General features: G+C 37.4%; 3 protein-coding genes and 1 non-coding gene across 4 annotated transcripts; all 4 read right to left on the bottom strand.

Annotated features, from left to right (window-relative positions):
* Positions 1-5,317: 5,317 nt before the first annotated feature.
* On the bottom strand, positions 5,318-5,886 carry LOC148691159 (uncharacterized). The gene has a single exon (XM_088683901.1). The coding sequence runs from the start codon at positions 5,670-5,672 to the stop codon at positions 5,481-5,483; it is 192 nt and encodes a 63-aa protein (XP_088540027.1). The 5' UTR covers positions 5,673-5,886; the 3' UTR covers positions 5,318-5,480.
* A 440-nt stretch (positions 5,887-6,326) lies between these two features.
* On the bottom strand, positions 6,327-8,312 carry LOC148691158 (uncharacterized). Its single transcript, XM_088683922.1, has 3 exons — positions 8,100-8,312; positions 7,498-8,017; positions 6,327-6,514 (listed from the first exon to the last, which is right to left on the bottom strand). The coding sequence occupies exons 1-3, from the start codon at positions 8,136-8,138 to the stop codon at positions 6,327-6,329; spliced, it is 747 nt and encodes a 248-aa protein (XP_088540048.1). The 5' UTR covers positions 8,139-8,312.
* A 1,715-nt stretch (positions 8,313-10,027) lies between these two features.
* Positions 10,028-14,171, bottom strand: LOC137712805 (NAC domain-containing protein 14). The gene is made up of 8 exons (XM_068451971.2): positions 13,754-14,171; positions 13,002-13,303; positions 12,556-12,861; positions 12,060-12,440; positions 11,408-11,869; positions 11,013-11,327; positions 10,613-10,927; positions 10,028-10,518 (listed from the first exon to the last, which is right to left on the bottom strand). The coding sequence occupies exons 1-8, from the start codon at positions 13,917-13,919 to the stop codon at positions 10,186-10,188; spliced, it is 2,580 nt and encodes an 859-aa protein (XP_068308072.2). The 5' UTR covers positions 13,920-14,171; the 3' UTR covers positions 10,028-10,185.
* A 4,497-nt stretch (positions 14,172-18,668) lies between these two features.
* LOC137713997 (uncharacterized) lies at positions 18,669-20,737 on the bottom strand. The gene is made up of 7 exons (XR_015955573.1): positions 20,560-20,737; positions 20,105-20,413; positions 19,874-20,004; positions 19,742-19,803; positions 19,240-19,296; positions 19,028-19,141; positions 18,669-18,951 (listed from the first exon to the last, which is right to left on the bottom strand). It is a non-coding gene; the product is annotated as an uncharacterized LOC137713997 (transcript).
* Positions 20,738-23,608: the final 2,871 nt, after the last annotated feature.

Genomic DNA, 23,608 nt, shown 5'->3' with positions numbered 1-23,608 from the left:
ACACTAAAACGACTACAAAAGCAAGAACCAAGCATACTAACTTGAAGATTATAAAGAGTAAATGAAGTTTCATACCTCACTCGAAGGAAATGGATGCCAAAATCATGAAACCCATGGGACTTTACTACCTCTAATGGGAAAATGGAAAAGAAAATGGGAAATCTAACACTACATAGATGTAGGACTCGTCAAGAGCTTTCCATGGACACCAAGATCACCTAAAACGGAGGTTAGACGGAGGAGAAACAAGTAGGTCAAGTTGGCGGGTCAGCAACCTGATCGCACCTAAAAGCAATCAGGCGCCCAATTTTTGGAAACCTTGTAGAACATTCTAGGAGCTGCACCTCCATCTATAGCATTTTGGCCAAATTACCAAAATGCCCTCAAACTTCAAACGTCTCTAACTTCTTCGTTCTAACTTGAAATCTGTTTGCGCCTACGCACTCGTGGAATTAAGCTCTAAGTTGATCGAAAAGGTCAAGATTCAAAATGACAAAAATACCCTTCACTTCACTTTCTCGAAACCAGAGAATTTAACGAACTAGTTTCAATTAAATCTTCAAAATACGCCAAAAATAAAATAAATTACTAATTTTGGGGATGAGATATCAAATTTATTGTACTTTACTTATGCTCTAACATCACATGTGAATTGGGTTCAATCCCGTTCACATGCGCACTCTTCCATTTAGTCACTTTTAGGTTTAAATTTATTCACATTTTCCGCCTCACTACACTTTATAGCTTCGTCACCTTTCAAGTGTCGGCCATCACAACTCAATTCAGAGTCCAGATGGACATTCTCGGTCGGGGTGTGTCATTTTTCGTGTTCATGTCATACCCGATATCTTAACGGGTCGTGTCGTGTAACACCTGTTAAAGTAAACCGACAATATGACCCGACCCAAAATCAACACATTAAAATTATCAGGTAATATGACCCGACCCATTACCCGTTAAAGAAAATATATTTTAAATCAATAAATAATGAAAATGAAAAACATAATTGACATAAAAAAATAAAAAAACATAATACTAAATTAGTATATGCATACCACATTGTCACATAAATATTACTTCAAAACATAAAAATAAAAATAAATAAATAAAAAATAAAATAAAAAACATTTGTCTTTCAAATATTACATACTCCAAAATAAGAGCCTAATGAAAAAGTATTAGTACATTACTATAAAATACCAAATATTCAGGGATATGCAAAACGAAGGGAGTTGCATTTCAAGGTTGATGAACCTTGGACATTTATATATGCTTTCACATTTTTTAGACTTGTACATTAATGATTATGAATTTTATTTATTTTGAACTCCCTTAAAAATACTATTCATGACGTATTGTATGGTTTTAAAAATTCAAACGATAATATACCCATACTCAAAGCTTAGAGGATGCGATCACAAGCCTTTGCACTTTTTTTTTCACATTTTTCGCACTTGTAAATTAATTATTATAATTTTTCTTAATGTGTTTGGTATTTTTAAATTACTTGATACTTTTATTTTTAATGTGTTTTATAATTTTTTAATCTCTCTTTGCCTATAGTAAACTATAAAAATAAATAAATAAATAAAACTTAAATTTTCAAAATTTATATAGATACAATATATACATATACAAAATGGGTATTGTATTTTATAGTAAGTTTTTTTAGCAGTTTAAAAAATTAAAATCATCAAAATAATTTTTTTCTTAACGTGTTAAAACAAACTACCCGCGTGTCACCTTTGTGTGAATCAATAACGACCTGATTAGTTATCATGTTGATCCAAAACCCGTTATTTTCATTTCGTGTCAACAGGTCGTATAAGAAATTACCAGATTTACTTATCACGTCATGCCAAACGTCTGTATAGGAGAGCAGCCCTAAGATGGTCATTTCCCCACCCAATCTTACCAATTGAGCTGATCCCGAAGGCCAATTCAATGATGTCTTTGAGTCTATGCGAGAGAAAGACTTGCATACACTATGATGTCCATCTGAAGCAGTACTCGGAAGTAATAATGCACAATCATAGAGATACTGTTACACTAACATACCGGATAAGTTTTTGCTCCTCGATATCTATTAACAACTTGATTCTAGCTACTTGCTGAAGTGAAACCACCACCTGCTTCTTGGTTAGCTTCACCAGAAAGATATTTTCCCTTAGATGATAATGTAACAATTTTAAATCGCTAAAGAGAAAGCCCTTGAAGTTCCAATACGTGGTCGATTGCTGTTTAAATTTCGCATAAAATCATACAAAGACTAGATTTGTCCCTGACAATCTAGTGGGAAATTCAAACAAATCATGCAACTTTTGTGCTTCGCTGGGCCATATTGTACTTCCAAACACATGGGAACTCAGAAAGCTCGCCCGGGCTTGCATGGTCCATAAAATAAAAGTTGGAACATATTCTGCAGCAACCACTTCAGTTCCTCCTGCCCACAGAAAATTTTGTTCACTCCATGTTTTCCTTTTGTGGTTTCAACATGCTTTTCCTTCCATTCTTCAATATGGGAATTAATCTGTGCCATTTGTAAGACCATCAATCCCTCAGTCTCTTCTTTTTCTTTTCTATCATATTGTAATTTATTGGCAAAACAGCATCGGATTCATCCAGAGAATAAACTTTCCCAAACCCCTAGATGAAGTCGTAATATCACCATATTTATAAAATTAATTAATATAAAGGTGATAGGACCAACTAACCACAATGTGGCAAGTGGCTCTCTACCACAGTAGTGGAGAAGAGTGTTACTCTTGCATCACGTGGTGCCTTCATATCTCGTCGGCTCCCTAATCTAATATATAATCTAACAAATCTATTGTTTGACCCAACAAAAAAAAAAAAAAAAACCTAACCACAATGTGAAACAATATCTTGAGTTTTATGTATGAGCAAACAATATGTAGACTAGGTTAACTAGGATTTGGATCCTCTCCTGAGCAAGGGAGACGAATCCTTCTGATCCAAACACACGGACCGTTGAATTTTGATCCAACGACTATAAACAAAAGGTTTCTCTAAAAGTTATAATAATTGTAGCCGTTGGATCAAAATCCAATGGCCTATGTATTTGGGTCAGGAGGCTCCGTCTCCTTTGCTTAGGCGAGGATCCAAATCCAATTAACTATACCAAGATCTTCTGTGCCGACTGTTAAGAATCAATTTAATTAGTCAACAATTATGATACATATGTCAAGTCTTCATTGGCACCTTAATCTTTGTTGTGTATAATTTCCAAACACATTTTTTTTTATTGACTTCCTATCACATTTAAACCTTGAACTCTTGTATGGAGAAAGACTCATGTTTTCAAAACATATTCGTCTATGAGACGATGTTTGTTCGTTGAGGTATGCTGATGTAGACCGAGCTTGATCTATTATTGACAGGCAATTTACATTGGAATATTTTGGATTTGTTGAAGGAAACTATGTTACTTTAAGAAGTAAGATCATGATGATGTTTGTTAGATCAAAAGTTGAGTATCAATGCGTTTTACGATAAAACCTTAAACGATCATCTATTGAATTAGACATGTACCTATAGCTTAGTAGTATTTTTTTTACTTGTAAGTGAGATAATTTATGTTCAATTCTCGCCAAAGACGAAGTTAGACCATATTATTATGAGCTCATTGTGAGGCTTAACCAACACCACCACCCTCTCAGTATAGATAACACTACCAGAGAGCACACACTTTGTGTGTGTGAACAACCGCCTATCTCCTCCCACATTCTCCTGAAGCGCAACCGCTTCAGTTCATTCAAACTATCCAAAAAACATCGTGATTTCACTTACCTGTATGAAAAAATGATGGTGGGACAATTTTTCTTAATAAGTGCATATTTTTATCTTATTAAATATTTTGATACAAAATTACTATTTTTCCCTTCTTATGTAAATATTATGTATCAAAAGTGAGGACAAAATAGAAAAAAAAGGTACAAAATTAATATTTTGCCATCCTCGTCTCAACATTGTGTATTCAAAAGTAAAGGGCTAAAGAAAAAGTGGGCAAAAAGGTTGACAAGGTGTGTTTTCTTAATAATATATATAATATAGAAGATTGTTTGGTTAAAAAAAAAAATTAAGAGAGAGTGTCAATTTTGATTAGTGCCATTGCACCGACTCAAAGTTTAACAACATAAGATGATTTATAATTGTAGTCTAAAAAAATAGTATCTTTAACATTGCCGATAATATTTAACATCTAATTTGACAAGATCTATCGTTTAAGGAAAAAAAAAAAACATTTGCCGAAAATATAGGACATTGTACCTTCTGAAATTCACTAAATGGGAAGGAAATGTTTTGTTTTGACACTAACTACTGTTTTGCCATTTAGTACTACAATCTATTGGTATTCGTCTTCACTTGTAATTGAGAGGTCTTAAGTTCGATTTTCACTAAAGACGAATTTGAACCATATTATTACTAGCTCATTATGAAGTTAAGCCCCCCCCCCTCTCCTTAATATCCTTTGTTCAAGAAAAAAAAAAACACTAACTACTGTTTTCCAAACTATTAATACAGAAAAGAGAAAACCGCTCCCTAGCAAAATTATGCATGCGCTGAGGTCAACTGTTAATACAGAAAAGTGAAAACCTCACTAGAAACACAAGGGTTCAAACCTAACTTGGTGCCCAAGTCGTGTGCAGCTGGACTAGGGTTACTGGACTCTAAACTATTTTCGTGGCCCAAGTTGAAAGGTAGTTTACCTTGTGGTTGCTTGGTCAAAGGGCTGTGTCCCAGTTAGTCGTGGACTTGAGTTGAATACTTGAACTCTTTTGAAGGATAACTTAATGGGCTTGTAATTTTTTATGATGATTATCCATGAATTCCCTAAAACAAAATATGGTAGGATACGTACACGGGTTATCATGATGATGTGTTGTGACTAGGTTGACAATGATGATAATGGAAGAAGTACCCCTAAAAATGAAACAAAAGTCTTCATAAACTCTCTCATTTCACACTTTAACATTAATTTTTATATTCATATTATAAATAATTTTACTGAAAAACCTGAGGTAATAAAGAATTCAACAAGAGCCTTATTTTTCGAGAAATTCTACTTCGCATTTCTCTACCTAAAAATTAGGTGGCCTTCTACGCACTTCTTTTCCACACACCAGTCATCACTGAACAATTTAGTGGGTTAACCACAATTTTCTCAAAACCCAACAAGATTTTAACAGTTCAAATCCAACTGTTCAAATATCAGTGCATCTCATACGTTGGCATACCTTACAGAACAATCCGAAGTTATGAACTTCAAAGAATACAGAACAAAGTACAGTTGCCATTCATCCATCAACGAGCAATCAAATTTACGCCAACGTTGTTAAAATAACTCCAAATATTTACACAAAATCAGATTTCCGTAAAGAACATTAGAAAAAGCAGAAGAAAATTAACCAAGGAACCCTTACACGCTAAACAAAAAAGAAGCCTTGTTTTTGAATGGTTTAAGCAGCAGGGGCTCCAACCAGAGGTGGAGGAGGATGATGCGGGTAGGAAGAAGCAAAGGGAAGATTCCTGAGGATCAGAAACCGAACCCTCCTCGGAAAAGGCGCGGAATGAAACAAATGCTCCAAAACCCTCGCCAGCAACACCGTGTACTCCTCCATCAGCTCCGCCAGCACCGCCACCATAATCATCTTTTTGGAATTTTCTCGCTTACCCAATTAATAACTCCAAAAACCCAATAACTATAGCATCAAATACAAATCAAAGACACAAGCTTTTGACAGTAGAAATTCCTCACCTTATCCCTTCTCTTTCTCTCTCTAGATTTTAGGGTTTTGTATATTTATAGAAATACATAACCACGTGAAAGCAGGTGGTGGGAAGTGGACTTATGTGGAAGGACATGCGATCTCATATGGTTCGGTTTTGGGGTTTTGGGATTGAGCATTAACAACGGCGCCCCCACGGTACCCCCACTATATTGAGAGATTTTTCATTATAACCGAATTACGAGTAGTACATTACGTATTTTTACATAAATGGTAGAAAATTTTATTTTTTAAGTTATTAATTTTTTAATACACATATCTCATTATTTATATAATGACACGTAATATACTATCTCATGTTCTGATCACACTGAAAAATCTTTCCATATCCAAAGAACCTTCTAGTTTTTTCAGTGTGCTTTGCTGCTTGGCTGCCACGTGGACGTTGACACCAAGTGACTCGTTGGAGGTTCAGGGTTCGGATTTATCTGGACTATTTTTTAACCCAATTTTTAAAGAAAAAGGACGAAAGCAGAGAACAAAACATGGAGGTCACTCACTGGTCCTTGCCTTTTCTCATTCTTTATCCTTTGTTAGAGTAACTCCGACGAAGGCTATAGCCCGATGGACAGGCAACCCAAAAAAACCCAATAGCCACCTTCCCTTCTTCCAGCCCATGAGGGTGATAGGGCTCGGGGAAGGCTCGGTGGACAGGTTAGGCGGGGATCCACAGCCCGAGAGCTTGAAGGCTAGCTGATGCAAAGCTGACGTCATGGTGACATCAACCACGTTATAAAATTAATAAAATATATAAAATATTATTAAAAAAAGTAAAAAATTAATAAAAAATTAATAAAAATGTAAAAAATTAATAAAAAAATGTAAAAAATTAATAAAAAATCAGAAAAAAAAATTAAAAAATTAAAAAAAAAACTGATTTAATTTTTCTATAAATGTGTTATCATTATCTTCCAACTTACACCACAATTTTATATTTTCTCAAATACTTTGGGTTGTAATTTCTTATTTAATGATACGTGGTACAATGAGACCAATTAAAAATCCTATCCGAAATTACAAATATAATTATTTTTTATTATTTTATAAAATAAAAAATACCAATATATTATTGCCTATTGCCATGGCTATTCAATTTAGAAGTGGAGATGCAAAAGGCAGTTACTGTTCACTGGGGGATTCAATAGTAAGTTACCTTAGACCATCTCCAATGGTGACCTAAAACCTAAAAATATTTAGCCCAGAAAATTTAGGTTTTAGCCCAGAAACAGCTTTTCTACTCCAACCCTTCTGACTTAAAATTTTAGCCCCAGATTATCAAAGAATGAATTAAGGCTATTTTTTTTAAATTAACTTTTTTAAAAAAAAAAAAAATTATGTAGACTATCCTAAATTAATTTTATGAACATTTTAACCTAAAAATATTTAAATTTTGATAAATTTTGAAAAATCACTAAATCAATACATGAAAATCAAGATAAACCACATAAACTTAATACCAACGACATTTAATAAACCACATAAACTTAAAAAATAAAAAAGACAATTAATAAACCACATAAACTTCAAAAAAAAAAAAAAAAATTAATAAACTACATAAACTTAATACAATCGAAAACTCATAGACAACATAAACTTAATAATGATATTCACCATCTTGACTTGGTGATGGACTTGGGTGATGGACTTGGGTGATAGTCTTGAGATGAATCATCATCTTGAAATAAACTCCTTGTGGCATTCCTTCGTAAAATTTCCTTTTGCTTACCACGTAAGTGTCTCTTCCTCTCTGGAGTGTATTTGTCGAGGTCCTCCATTATCAAATTTGTTTCGTACCTTTCTTGCTCCCTATCCCCTTGTTCCTTCATGGCCAAAAGCATTTGGGCCGATTCTTCTTGCCGATGGCACTGGATTTCGTTCATTATTGCCATTTCGCTAGCAAATTGTGTACGTGTCGGATCTTGGGACTTCCCTTTTCTCTTTGCTTCCTTTTGCTTATCTCTACCCGGGGGCCTTGCAAAAGAAGAAGTTGGGGTCATTTGTTCGACACCTTCATTGTCGGTAAAATTCACACCTTCATTGACATCATTTGGGGGTGGGGCTTCATTATGAAATAATCTTCCACATTGTTGGTTCACATCGGTTCCCCACCTCGGACAATCCTTGAGGATGTTCCAAGCATGATGCAACTTAAAAGCTTGATTTTTTGGTGTAGTTCTTGTCTTGTAAATTGTCATTGCTTTGTCACCCTATGCAACAAATACATAAAAACAATTAGTTGCAAAATACTATTATGTACATGACAACTAAAATATCAACAAATAAACTCACAATTTCTGAGGCGCCCCTTCCACTAGGCATGTCAACCATGGCTCTCTCCAAGCTTTCTTTCCATAAAGTGCACGCTTTGTTGATAATCTTCCACCGATCATAAACACCACCAACTTCCCTTCGACCGGCGTTGGAGTTTTCATGGAACTTATCAACGATTTTACCCCATAAAACCTTTCTATTTTGATTGGTGCCGATGGCACCATCTTCGCTAATCGAAATCCATGTCAAACATAAAGCAATATCTTCGTCAAAGGTCCAATTACAACCTCTAACATGCTCTTTTGCCATCTTGAAAATTCTAGAAATGCGAATAAATGGTATAAAGAAAAATTGGAAAGAATTGTAGGAGAAAAGTGAGTTTTGTGTGGATGTTTGAACAAATACATAGGTAATTATAGAGTTTTTGGTTGAATTTTAAGTTAAATATTTTTTTTAAAATTATTCTAGCCGTTGGATTTAAATTTGGACCATTAGATCTTTTTTTTTACCGTTATATTTAATTATATTTGATCTAAGCCGTTGGATTCAATAAATACATAAATATAAAACTAAAAAAAAAAAAAAAAAAAAAAAGTAGCCGTTGGATCCATTTAACATCACCATTCAATTACAAAAAGTAGCCGTTAGGCTGCTTTTTGCTTTGAAACATGAGGGAACAGCCCCACGTGGGGTTGTTGTTTGGCAGACAGTCATAACGCGTGCAGCGAGTGCGCGCGTCCCAAAGTGGAAACTGGGCTTCACAGCCCCAGTTTCAATTTCAGTTGGTGGGGCCCATTTTGGTTTGTGGCTTAAATCTGGGCTGGTATTTGACCCTCAAATGAGTTTTAGGTTTTAGGTCAATTTTAGGTCATGGGTTGGAGTAGATTTGGGGGGGGGGGGTGTGGGGAAGGGGAAATTTTAGGTTTTAGGTCATTGTTGGAGATGGTCTTAAGGGGCCTTTGATACGCTAGAGTTGCTCTTACGTGTCCTCTTGCCACGCCTTGCAATTTGCACACATGAATTCACTGTTATAATGTGCAAAGTTAATAATATAATGTTATGCAGATAGAATTTTATATCATTATATTACTAAACAAAAGTTCACAATAACTTAATGTTATGTCAGTTACAGACATTGCTTTAATAAGTCACTTACATGGCGCCTGTAAGCAATTATGAACTAATGTACGTTGAGACTAAGGTGATACTGGAATCAACTGAAAGTTAAGAAATAAATGTGAAGGTTCTTCAGGAACATTTGAATGTTTGTTACAAATTTCTTTTGTGTCGATCAAGTGATTGATTAGTCTACTAGGTATATTTAGGCATCACTTGACAAAGGCTCTTGACATAACTTATCAAAGTGCTTCGGCAAATGTTGCTAATTGATGATATGTACGTAATATAGTTTGATTGACAACAAGAAGCTCATAATTATTCAACAAAATGTTTTTGTGAATAAGCTGAAATTATACGCTTCACATTTATTTGTGTGTAAAAGAACTTGATCTTCAACATTGGGTCCGTCACTGTAAACGACTCCTCATTTGTGATCAGATGACTCAGCCATTTGCGAATGTGGCCTCACTGCATCAATGGTTGAGTCACTCGCGGCCATGTAGACGATTGTCCCAAGCACTTCACCGTGTTTGTGAAGTAAGCAACGAACAACACCGTACATCTTCACTAATATAAGTTAGGTCACAGCTTGGCACGTTTCTCGGAAACGAATAGTATTTTCTACTTTATTAAATCACAATTAGACATGTGCAAACATAACATATTAAAAACATGAAAAAATTTCTGCCACTGTCAAACTGATATTGGTGGGTAAGTAGGAGGGGCTACTTGCAAGAGGAGGAGCCTAATTTTCCCATACGTTATGTTTCCATTGAAAACAAAGACAACTAAACTCTAGAAAAACAGAGTTGTATGGAAACACAGACTAAATCAAACTACAAACTGTCATTATTTATCTCATCTAAGGTTACATCCGCACGCTCATATGAGAACGCAATTTACAAGCCTAATAACCCGTTTCAACTGAAACACATCGTGGAATGAAGCGCCTATGCCTATCATCTATGGCTTCCTCCGTGCAACGTCAAGATCTAAATGTCATCCAAATCCCACTAAATGCTATGAACAGGGTTACGGCTAAAGGAATACCAACCAAAATAACAAATGTAGGACTCGGGCCGTGGTGTTTGGGCAGTTCCTTCGAAGACACTGACAGCCCCATATGGCTGCTGGGTGATGCACCGTCCCTTCCCGTCCTTAACCTCAACTTTCTTGGGGCTTCTTCAGCAGCCCTCTTCTCATCAACCAGTTCTGTTGGTGAGCCATCGCTAATTTTCCTGCCCATGTCTGACTTCAAAAGACGGGACTCTGCTTCCTGCTCATCGAAATTAGAAATCTTCTTCGTGGCTTCTTTGACCTGTAAGGAGACAATATTGCTCGTTTAGAATTTTATGGGAACACCAAACAGATGTATATACAATGCTTATGTTGGCTTCGTTAATCATCTTTACCTCATAAATAGTTGACTGCACATTATCTTCTTCAGCAGGGGTTGTAGCTCTCACATTGCTATCAACAACTGACCGAGGTGAAGTACTCATCTGCAAACGGATTCTTCTAGAACCAGGGGCCTGAGTTGCAGAATCACCTGAACTTAATGGTTGTTGAGGCTTGGGGGCCTTCATCTTGATTCCGGATCTACCTACAACATTGGAATCATAGTTGACGGAATTCTTCATAGTGGCCAAGTCTTCCTTATCGTTGATTTCCGCATGCTCTTTCTCATGTTCATCAGAGGTCAGACTCTGCTGTATAGCTTCTCTAGCCTGTATGGAACAAATAGAGTTAAAGTTTGAAAATGCATAAGAAGCAACAACAGAGATATTAAGGTAGTGTCCCAAGGACCCTTACCTCAGTATTAGCAGATTCTACTTCATCTTCTGCCCCGTAATCTGTCTCTCTCACGTTACTATTGGCAACGGGCCCGGATGAAATATTCATCTGCAAACGGATTCTTCTATGAGCAGTGTCCTGAGTTACAGAACTGTCTGAATTTGGTTGTTGTTGAGGCTGGTGAGGCCTAATCTTGATTCTACTTCTACCATCAGGATCAAAGCCATGGTTAATAGAATTATTCGTACTGGACCATTCTTCTTTGTTGCTGAATATCGCATGCTCTTCCTCCTGTTCATCAGAAGTAGGACTCTGCTGTATATCCTCTCTAGTCTGCATGAAACAGTCGGTGTAAAATTAGATAAATGCATTCGACAAGAATTATTAAGTTAGCTTCACAAGGACACCCTTACCTCTGTAATAATTGATTGGACTTCATCTTCTTCCCTGCTGTAGTTTTCCTCGCTCTCATTGCCATTGGTAATTGACCCAACTGAACGGTCAACTAATAAATGAAGTCTTCTTGCAGCAGAGCCCTGATCTACAAAGTTATCTATATTTGGTTGTAGTTGAGGATGTCGATCCCTAATCTTGATTCCAGTTCCACGAACATCATCACCGCTGTGGTTATCAAGATTCTTCCAACTGGTAGATCCATCCAAACTATTGGACACATCATTGACTGAATTCACAGGAAACTGCTCAGCAAATGAGCATTGAGATAAATAAATGTCTGTCATATTTCCCATTCTAGGTTTTCGGTCATCAAATGATGCTTGAGCTTTAGCTTGCCAATAATCAAATGAGGTGTTCTGCAGAACCTCGGAGCCAAATTGCTCATTGTACAAGCCAGATGCTCTCCTTTGCAAATCATTCTGGTGCACAAGGACAAAGCAAAAGGTTACAGTTAGACCTCATTTCTAAATATACTACGAATTATTTTCAAAAGATTAATTCTAGAATTTCAATTTCATGAAGTACACTAAGCATGCTAGACAGGAAAACAACCAAGAAGTACCAAAATTGGGGTTACAAGAAGCAAGAAATTATTTATTTTACCCATACCTGGGCGATTTTGGTGTCTGTGTTACCCCATACACCATTGAAACATGAGTTTCCTGGTGGCGTGGTGCATGCATGACCAGATAGATAAGTCTCATTTCCAACGACCAAGTTCTTCTGACTAGTTGACTCCTCATAGGAGCTCTCATAATGGCTATTGCTGAACTCATCAAACAACTCCTTGGGGGATACATCCCGTTCACATGTGCCATCCTGAAAATGCAATACATTATCATAATTGCCAAAGTCACTGGTAAAAGGTGAACCCACATAATGTTCCAGCTCTGCATTAGTCTGCGAATGTGACAGCGAGAAGACTTTGCAATCAACCGGGCCGCCCAAAGACTCATAGAACGCCAGATTTTCTTCCATTGTCAGATGGCCCTACAGTTGAGAACCATGTTTCGTCACTAGTTGTTAATATTTGTAAACTTTTGTATAAATTTAGGAGTACAATACTGAAATGTGACAAAAACAAAACATATCATGGACATCTTACCTGTATTCCTGTTTCTACTGCTCCATGATCTTCCATATCAGAGGCCATAAAACTGTTAACAGGTAGCTGACAAAAAGCATCAGGAGTCACTTTGTCAGACTTATCAGTCAACCACCTCATGATACCTTCCGACTGCTTTTCACCTTGCATCTCTGATGTAGCTGTTTCCTGAACTATATCTGAGGACTCATCAGGAGAAGACTTAGTTGTGGTAGGAGATAGACCAGTTTGTTCAACTTCGTCATACTTTGGTTCATCAGCCTTCTCTTCTGGTTTATGGAACAAGCGACAGAGAACAAAGGCACCCTGTATCAGAGAGTCATTATTCAGAACAAGTACGGATTTATTTATCAGTTCCAGGACAGGTAAGTTTCAAAATGTGCATCATCTCGAAGTATATATATGAGAAGGGGTGAATAAGGCAAAGCATTAAGCAGAGGGAGTACCTGGCCGGGAGCAGTGCCATCGAGTTCCTTCCGAGTAGCACGATACTCGTGCATGATCCAGCTGGTACGCTCGCCCTTGGGCGCACGGCCTCTGTAGAAAACCAAGGTCTTCTTCATCCCAACTTGGCCATTGCTGTTAGTGGCAAACTTGCACTGGCGGGACTTGATGGTCCGGTCCTTCCCCGTAGCCTTCCAGTATCCAGCATCAGTTGCTCTATTGGACCGATGGCCATTTGGGTACTTCCTATCGCGGGGGCAGAAGAAGAACCACTCTTGATCATCTGACTTTATCACCGATAGTTCTGCGCAAGCACAACGCAATTGACACTATGGACAGCTACAGGCTACAAGCTTCAAGCTTCAAGCTTTACTACTATATTCGAGTTGGTTAATCCAAATTTCGTAATATTGTTTAAAATTACCATTCATAGCTCAGCTCAGGCAGATTAAATATGCACTACTTACAGCTAAAAGCTTCAACCTTACAACAATATCCGAGGTGGGTAATTAAAAGATTGAATTATTATTTATAATTATCACAATTACAGTGGAATTACGCAAGGAATCCACATAAAAATAAGGAGGATTTATTCATTGGTGATGTATGGAATAAAGGAAAAATTCTCAATCCAGCCAACCAAATATTCTTATTCAGAAATAAACAAACAACGACTATAAATTCAAACCCCAAAAAATGGAGAGAGGGGAAGAGAGAGAGGGAGACAGAGGGAGACAGAGGAAAAAACAATTACTTGGCAAATCCCAGGGCTCCCATCTGCAGACATCGATTTCCGGGATCACTTGGACCTCGGAATCTCGGCCGTTGATCTTCAGCCGGAGGAAGTGGTTGATGAGCTCCTCGTCCGTCGGCCTGAACCGAAACCCCAACGGCAGCGATTCCGTCGACAGCTCCGCCATATATCTCCTATCACTGATCTTCCTCAACTTTCCCAACTTTTCAAAACCCTAGCTCGCAGAAAAATTAAATTACTCCCGAACCCCGCTGTTTGTTTAGAGTAAAGTCGAATAAATTATGTTCGGAAATTTTGTGCTTTCTCCTCTGTCACTCACTCGCTTTTATGTCGATTTACTAAGCTCCGGATTGGTGGACTGAGTTGACCAGACGCCTCCGGGTTCTGACTGGGAGCGGTTTGTACGTGCATGCGTCGTAGAGGATCTTTGTTGTTTGACCCCGCTGCTTAAGTGGCAGAGAAAGGAGGCGCCATGTGTCGGCTCGTCTCTTGCTATTCATATTATATTTTTGTACCATATTTTCATACTACTTTATATGACATTTGATGTGGATCGTCATATCATTTGAATTAATCATATTTTTAAATTTAGTTCATTACTTAATAAACTAATAATTAAGAAAAACTAGTTAATTAAATGATGATTGTGAAATACATAGTCTTTCTCCTTCATTTCCTTGGGTTTTGCAAATTTTTCAAATGAGATGGTTGTCCACATCAGATACCACCTAAGCTGGTATAGAAATATAGTATAAAAACATGTTATGAATAACATTACTCTATGAATTATTCTGTACTGTTTTTTTACTTTTGACTTTTGATTTTGTACCCTTTTTTTAAAATTGTACCTAAAATAGTAATATTTTTTAAATCAATTGTAAGTAAAAATGCAAATTAATCTTCAAAAAGCACTTAAAGTGCTTCCTTCAAGAATCACATAATTGATGTTTCTTGAAAGAAGCACTTCAAGTACTTTTGGAACCTAAAAATGTTTTTAGTTATCAAAAAGTACTTTCTAAACGAACCCTTATGTAAACTGATTACTTTGGCGTTGTACTATGAACATGTTTTGTGTGCTTAAAAAGCAAACTAAAAAAAGTACTTGAAGTGATCACCAAAAAAAGCAAGCAAGCATGGCAAGTAAGACATGTCACATGGTTTCCTTCTCCATTTTGTCTTACATACTAGAGTTTTTAAAATTGTTCCGAGAAGTCGAATTATTACCATTTGAATTAGGGCTGGTTTGATATTGATGTGCTTTAAAAAAAAACTGCTTTTGCTGTGCTGCAAGAATAAACAGCTGTGAAATAAAGTAGTCTGTGTTTGGTAAACTTTTTTGTAAAAGTGTTTTTAGCAAATAAAGCAATATTAAAGTGTTTGGTAAATTTTTATGTAAAACCGATGCGACTGTGTAAAATGATTAAAAACAGATATGATGTTGAATATTATATAATAATTTTTTTATCTTTTCTTTTATTATGACATTTATAAGATTTATATAAACTATTGTGAGCTTCGAAGAATGTACTTTTACCTTTTTTTATGAAGATATTTATAATTTTTTTAGGGAATTGTTATTAGCACTCCAAAAATCTCATTTTATATTCCAAACTTTCTATATTAGGAAACAAAAAAATACTTGTTAAGAGCGTAAAATGAGATTTTTGAACTGCAATAACACTTCCCTTTTTTTCTTCTATTCTTTTCTCGAAGAGTCGTTTCTTCTTTACCTTTTTCCTATTTTATTTTTGCAGAACCTTTATATATTCTATCTTCCGTCGCTAACTCCCTCTCTCCCCCTTCTCTCTCTGTCACTCTCTGCCTAATCCTAAGGAAGGCTAGGTCGTGGGGAAAGGAAGGTTGGGTCGCATCAACCAATTCATGGAAGATGGATGAACTTCGATTTCAGGACTCACCGTTGGTGTTAGCGACGAAGGCGTCGAGGCTTTCCCCATTGAGATTTTGCGTGTCAAGCAAAAGGTGCAAATCTAGCATTCTTTGTGCAACCCAAATTTTGACAAAGCCCAGAAATCCGACGAAAAAGCCTTGAATTTCGACAAAACCCAGAAATTCGACGAACCTTCCGCCGTTCCTGTCCCAGAAATTCGAAGAAGCTTAAAATCAGAGGGTACGGAAGAGAGACGCGGTAGGGTTGGCGACGAAGTCAATGGGTATAATGTATAATTTATTTAATTGCTAAAGGCCATTTTGGGTATTGGAAATTTCATTAAATTCCTTAGCACCTCTTGCGAAATCGGTTTGCGCAAAGGTTGGGCAAGCAAAAAAAGCCGATTTTTCAAAACTGGGTTTTGCATCTTTGTGTTTTTGGCTTTTTTCACCAAAAACTGTGAAAAAAAAAAAACTGAAGTTGAATGTTTACCAAACATAAAAAAGCTCCCAGCTTTTTTTGATATCTATTTTTTTTCAGAAGCATATCAGTATCAAACCAGGGCTTAGAAGTCATAGATTATTGTTACTAGCACTACAATATGGTAACATTCTTCTTCGTTTGTAATAAAGATGTCTCAAGTTTGGCTCTCATGAATGACAAGTTCGATAACTACTTATGACTAGTTATTGTGTAGCTTGTGGTATTCCCACCGTGAATATCATTGTTTAAAAATAAAACTCCCAGAGTTTATTTTTCCATCTTACATTAGCGTGAACGTTATTCCCCTTGGGCCTGAGCGGGAGAACCATCTTATGAACTCTAGTACATCATTCTTCTAGCATTACAAGCTAAAATAGGCCAAACGCAGACGAAAAATACTTCCTTTCTAGGAGCTATTCTGTCAATTAACTGACTGTTACAATTAATTTCCGTTATATTAGCCTATATAAATTATTGATAGAAAAAACAGACTTCCGTTTGCCAATTATTTTACCGCAGTCTTCGGTAAAAAAATAAAAATAAAAGAGATATGCTATCTACACTTCTTATTTTATTTTTCACACACTCTTTAATAATTTCTATCCGTTGATATTCTTCAATTCATCCGATCTGACAACTGAAAATTAAAAAAATATGTGAGAAGTAAAATGAGATGGGTGGATATCACACTCCAAAGTAGAATTACGAACTCTAACGCCAACACTTGGGACATTTGCAGAAAAGCCCGAGAAAAAAAATCCTGGTCCCAAATAAAAATGCCGGCACTTGTTGCTGCCTTTAATGAAAAGCTATATTCTCCGCGCTGCGCCACATAATTATACCTTATGTGTTAGTAGGGTTTGTACAATAATTTTTTTATTCTGATTAGAATACGAATGATACATTACGTATTTTTATAAAAATTGTGGAAATTTTTATTTTTAAAGTTATTAATTTTTTAACACATATATCTCACTATTTGTATAATGACATATGGTGTACCACATCGTGTACCAGTTACACTGAAAAATCTCTCGGGTTTGTACGACAATAGCAAAGAATCGTTTGAACCCCAACGATATTCCCACGGCTTCCCACGTCCTGGGTCGGCCAGTACTCTTTCACCCCGTTAAGTAAACACACATCAGCAGTTGACGATTGTGAGTTGTTGATATAATCATTCGTGATTCTAAACCATTGATGTATTGAAGAATTCACGTACATTATCAACTCACAATCATCCAAAAACGTGCAACAAATAATGGCATATCACTAAGAGCAATTCCACCCCTAAAGACTTTGCGCCAGCACCCAGCGCATTTATCCACTCAGTGAACAGTGATAGACTTCAATGAATAGTAATAGGCCAAGAACATCTTCATCCCTAAAAAAAATAGCCTAGTCAATTTTATTAAAATATTATTATTATTTATTATAAAATAATAAAATAATAATTCTATTATAAAAAAAAAAAGATAAAGTCATATTTCCACTAACCTGTATTCTTCCTAATTCCCAACCGGTTCTCCCTCTCTCTCTCTCTCTATTTTCTCTCCCTCTCTCTCTTTTCCAGCTCACTCCCGTGAGCTCTCCTTCTCATTCCTCTTCAAACCTTCAACAAATCAAACACAAAATATTATTTTTGTAATCCCTGGAGCTCAAGGAGCCCAACCATGGCCTTGCATGCGGCATCGGTGAATGGTGCGAGATTCCACCATTGAAGCCGAGAGCTTGAGCTCTCAATCTCTAACCCAAGTGATGTTTCTATCACTGTATTGTGTTCTTGAGCTTTAAATCCTGTTGTGTTGCAATTTTTGTGGTTAATTTGAGGGCTTAATTCCCTGCATGTGATTCCGACAAAGGAAAACGGACAACTCCGACGAGTTCAAGGTCCAGTCTCGGTGAAATCTCTTGCATTTCACCTGGGTAAGTTCTCAATCCTATTCTTATGGTTTCTAACATATAAATCGTGTTGGAAACCTTTGTGTTGATGCAAACTTGCTGTCAGTGCATTTTTTTTCAAATTTTCCGTCGAACTCGGGCCATCATTTTCAGGCCATTTGCCTTCTCCCTCCGTCGCTCCATCCATCGCTGACATCACCACAGCATCATATGGGCCGGTCCCAAGGTCTGTCAATTTTGGGCTGGCCTGGAGACCAGCTTGGGCTGGGTGCCAGGCAATCCCGAGGGCTGGAGAGACTTCCCTAGGTGCCGGGCCATTTTTTTGACTGTGTGCCGGCCTATCCCACCCCCGGTGGAAGTGCTCTAATGAAAACTTCAATTGAAGTTAGATAGAATCATGATAGACAATCGTCTTCCCATTCAAATGATGGGAGCCGTTGAAGTATGTTTTATAAGATTCACATGCATTAGCGGCTCACAGTCATCAACTGAGCCTTAACATTTCTCCATTTTAAGATAATGTGAATGTGCAATTCTATACAACGTGCTCAAATAATAAAATAACAACTTAATAAAATAAAATAAAATAAAATTAAAAAAAAAAAAAAAGAAAGAAAGGAAAAAAAAAAAATAGACAAGTAATAAAATAGTAAATGGTACATTTGGTTGAGGTAAACAGCAAGGGTGCCCTATAAAAACAAGACAAAGTGAACGTATACACTCCTCCATCCGCGCAATAAAGTAAATTTCTACTGGTACATTATCTTGTTATTTGCAACTTTTACCTACAAAGCAGGATGGTAACTAAGAGGCACATTTGTGTGACTTGCGTCGACCCTCTGCACAGCTCTCCGCAAACTCCACTCGTGTAAGAATTCCAGGGCAAGTCTCAGCGCAGTTCCGAGTCCAAGAACCACGATAATACCTATACAATAACAACAAGCATATACTAATTTCTCAAATAAATGAGATTTTTTACATATCAATAGGCACAAAAGTACTTATAATAATGTTAGAAGGCAGCGCAGATACACCGAGGGTGACGGACATTAGTACGTCCAACATCAGACCACCTAAAGGATTGAAAACGCCACATAAAGTGGGCTAACACAACCCTGCAACAAAGATCGGTGCATTTGAAATCACAGCATCAACAACGTTATTATTCATCGAGGTTACTAATATTCTAGTAGATTGATTAGTGTCTTCCTACCCTGTCGCGATTTTGTGATCGGTAGGATGAGTCAACTCTCCAAACCCAGTAGCTTGCCTGCTAATGCCAATACGCTGATAGTTAAATTTTGACAGGCTAAGGAGAGAGATGCTACTATCTCAACACACGGTAATGGCAATTCCATTAGTCTATGCTCAGATATAATAATTCTCAATACAAAACAACAATCCTATTCTATGCCTGAGACAATTCGGCTCGGGAAATACTACGAAATTGAAAGTTCAAATCCGAGGACAGACTAAGCTACACACCAAGTTAGAAAAGAAAAAAGATGGAAAACAAGTCCGGTATCAAACATAAAAGCCGATCGGCTATCTAAAGTTCTTAGTCTCTATAGTATACTATTCTTTGAAGTTATAGATTATGACTTTTGGCTGGTAGAATATTGCATTGGGTATGCCAATTCCACGCACACATATATTAAGTTATGGCTTAATTAACATAAGGCTATCCTTTACATCCAAAGGTTCAGAGTACATACAGTTGGCTGAGTCTCTGGAGGTGGCACATTTGCTGCTACCCCTCTGCATAAACAGATTAGATCTTTCTATAAAATCTGGCTTTGAAAGTGAGCTAATTTATAAATCACGAACAGAATTATTGAGTAAATTACTGGAATATCTCTCATTTGTTCCTCTGGTGCGAAACCAAGTGTCTGTACATGATCTGTGGGATTTCGCAAGCCTGCTTCGACATTGGCATCCGAGATCAATCAAAACTTGATCTTTCTCCTGCTGACACACTCTGAGGAACAAGCACAACAAACCCAGTACAAAGAATTTCATTTACAACCCAGAATAGTATAAAATTCGAATAAAAAATCTAGCGATTTTTCTATACTTGCCTGCATTGTTCATGAGAGCTTGAAGTCCTTGACAAGTGGTCCTTTTTCGGAGAAGGAACCTCCTCCGAAAATTTGACCGCGGCGGTGGCTGTCGGCGGTTCATGAACTTCAGAGGACGCCCCACCCGAAACGACGACCTGTTCTACGGGCGGAACGACATCCACAGTTGTCAAATTGGGAAGTAAGCTAGTCTCATCTCCGCCGCCACCACCGCCACCAAGCCGCTGCTTCTCCAGGTCAGGTAACTCACCATTTTCACTCTCTTTCTCACTCCCCATTACTTCTGTGTTCCTGAATCTTACTCAGAACCTAGAAAATCCCAATTGCATCCAGTTTCCGATTTCCAAACAAGTCACATCACAAATTTATGTGGAAAAAAAAAAAAAAAAAAAGTAACAAATTAAATGAAAAGCAAAGTGATAATCAAGGTTTTGAAAGGAGAGTGGATTGTTTACCTTTGGCTTCGAACTTCAAAGTAAAAAACGTTACACGGCCTGGCTTCGGCTTAACCAGAAGAAGAGGAGGAGGAGTAAGACGTTGAAGCGGTGGAGGAGAACGTGAATAATAGGGGCTTTTAGAAGTTTGGTACAACTGTGGTGGTTCAGCAGCACAACGTTTTTAAGACTTACGTGAGCAGGAATAACCTGGGCCATTTTAAACTTTATCGTTTCTTCTTTCTTTTTCTTGTTCTTCTTTCGGTATGGGCCTAGCTAAAATTAAAAGGAAGGGACGAATATAAGTGTTGTAGGTCTATTTAACTGAATTATTTTAAGAAAATAGAGAGGGGGAGGCCGGCGGCAATAAGAGAGATTTAATTGTGAGGTGTGTGTTATATCACCCATTATGCTTTTATTTATAGTAGTAGGATATGTTAAATCCTTACCACTTTAGGATTACAACTCTAATAGGATATTAACTACTAAAGAAAATATTCAAAGATATCCCTAGACACACTAGGATTTACACAATCACATCTTTATTCTAAATATGATTGCAACACTCCCCCTTGAGTGTGTAAATACTCAACAAAACATCGCATTAGATCTTCAGCAGATAAGGTAGAACATTTGTTGAAGTCGGCGGCACAGCGAGCGAATGCGAGTCTCAAATTTAAAGAAAGTATGCATTGGTAGTAAAAACTCACAAATTAAACCTTGCTATGGTAAAACTCAAGGTAAGGGAAAACTCATAGACTAAGGAGAAAAGTGAGAAGTATGCATAATGTCTAAAACAAACGCCAAACATGATGAAAGTAATGAACTCAACAGAGTATGATCATCCCAGGATGGGTGCCTCATTAAAACCTCGTTAGGTAGCAAAAACGCAGTGGGAAAATTGCTCCTAATCGTGGGGAAAACGACTACATTAAGATCAAGTGAGTATGCTACAGGATACTCCCCCTAAGTTAGACATAACTTCCAAATAAGAGAACTACAAGTGATTCAACTTAGATAATTTACGCATACCGATTCCTTGGACGAGCTTTTGAAAAGTAGACTTAGACAATGACTTGGTGAAGAGATCGGCTAGGTTGTCTTGGGAATAGATTTGCTTGACTTCAATGTTCTGATGTTGTTGTTGCTGATGAGAATAAAAGAAGTTTGGCACTTTGTGCTTGGTGTTATCTCCCTTGATGTATCCCTCATTTAATTGTTTGATACATGTTGCATTGTCTTCAAAGATTGTTGTAGGAAGGTCAATGACGGAAGTAAAACCACTAGTGTTTCAAATATGTTCCATGATTACTCTCAACCAAAAGCACTCACATGATACTTCATGCAGGGCGAGAATCTCAGCATGGTTCGAATAAGTTGCAACTGGTAGACCTCCAAGATATAGCGGTGTCTCTAACAGTAAAGATATAGCCCTTTTGAGAACGTGCCCTATGTGGGTCAGATAGATATCTAGCATTTGCATAACCAACAACGTGAGAATCAACCCGAGAACCGAAGGGGGCGGTAACCCTCGAGGATTTGTGGATATAGAACAAGCCCAAATCCGTCGTACCCTTGAGGTAACGGAAAATGTCTTTAACATCATTCCCGTGTCTGTGTGTGGGCGCATTGTTGTATCTAGCCAAAAGATTAACAGCGAAGGAGATGTCGAGTTTAGTGCATTGAGCCAAGTACAATAAAGCCCCAATTGCACTTAGGTATGGAACTTCGGGTTCCAAAATCTCTTCCTCATCCTCTTTTGGATGGAAGGGATCTTGTTTAGCATCTAGAGTCTGAACGACCATAAGTGTACTCAAAGGCTTCGCTGTATTTTCATTAAAATGTTGCAACACCTTCTGGGTGTTGTTCCATTGATGTACTAGGATTCCATCCGAACAATGCTCGATTTCCAGGCCAAGGCAATATCGAGTTTTCCTAAGATCTTTCATCTCAAATTCTGATTTCAGGTGAACAGCAATTTTCTCAAGCTCTACAGGATTTCGATGAGGTTCATGTCGTCGACATAAACTGCAACGATCGCAAATCCAAAATGTGACTTCTTTATGAACACGCATGGGCATAATTCGTTGTTCACATAACCTTGACTTGTCAAATATTCACTCAGACGGTTATACCACATCTGCCTAGATTCTTTCAATCCATATAGTGATATTCTCAATCTAATCATGATAGTGTTCTGTGGTCTAGAAATATTTGAACTAGTCAATGAAGTCCTTTTGGAACTTTCATGTATATTTCCATATCTAGATCCTCATAGAGATATACGGTTACCACGTCCATAAGCTGCATATTCAGTTTTTCAGAAACTACCAATCTGATTAGGTAGCGGAACGTTATAATGTCCATTACAAAAGAATACATCTCCTTGTAATCAATCCTAGGGTGCTGAGAGAAGCCTTGCGCTACGAGGCGTGCTTTGTATCACACTATTTTATTCATCTCATTACATTTCATCACAAAAACCCACTTATAACCCACGGGCTTCACATGTGGTGGAGTAGGAGCTATAGGTCCAAACACCTTACGTTTCGCAAGAGAATCGAGTTTGACCTGGATTGTTTGTTTCTAGTTTGACCAATTCGTTCTACGTTGGCATGCATCAACGGAATGTGGTTCAATGTCATCGCTAAGCATGATGTCAGTAGCTACTATGTATGCAAATGCATCTTAACGATCATCTCATTCTGATTCCAAACCTCATCCAATACTATGTAATGGATTGAAATCTCGTGATTCTCGAGAGGTCGAGTTATTTCTTGTAAGACATCAAAGTAATCTAAAATAACCTCATGCGTTGGAACAGATGAGTAAGCGATGGTCGGATTCAAACTAGGGTTACTGGTTGGTGCTGATTTCCTCTTCCGGGTTTGTGAATCCTTTGAACCAAGGGGTCTACCACTTTTCAGGGTTAGAGCAGATGATTGGCTACCCGCCAATGTACCGGGCCGCATGGAAAGTGCTGTTTCCTCACCTTCGGGGACGGTCTGGCTTTCCCATGCATGATTATGACATACGCAGGGTACATCTATCATTGCAGGTGCGTTTACAG

The sequence above is a fragment of the Pyrus communis genome, chromosome 14 (assembly GCF_041283825.1).
Source record: "Pyrus communis isolate YQ-2024b chromosome 14, ASM4128382v1, whole genome shotgun sequence".
In the NCBI taxonomy this organism is placed as follows: domain Eukaryota; kingdom Viridiplantae; phylum Streptophyta; class Magnoliopsida; order Rosales; family Rosaceae; genus Pyrus; species Pyrus communis.
Note: the sequence above shows the minus strand (reverse complement) of the source record. Positions and strands in the feature narration are given on the sequence as shown.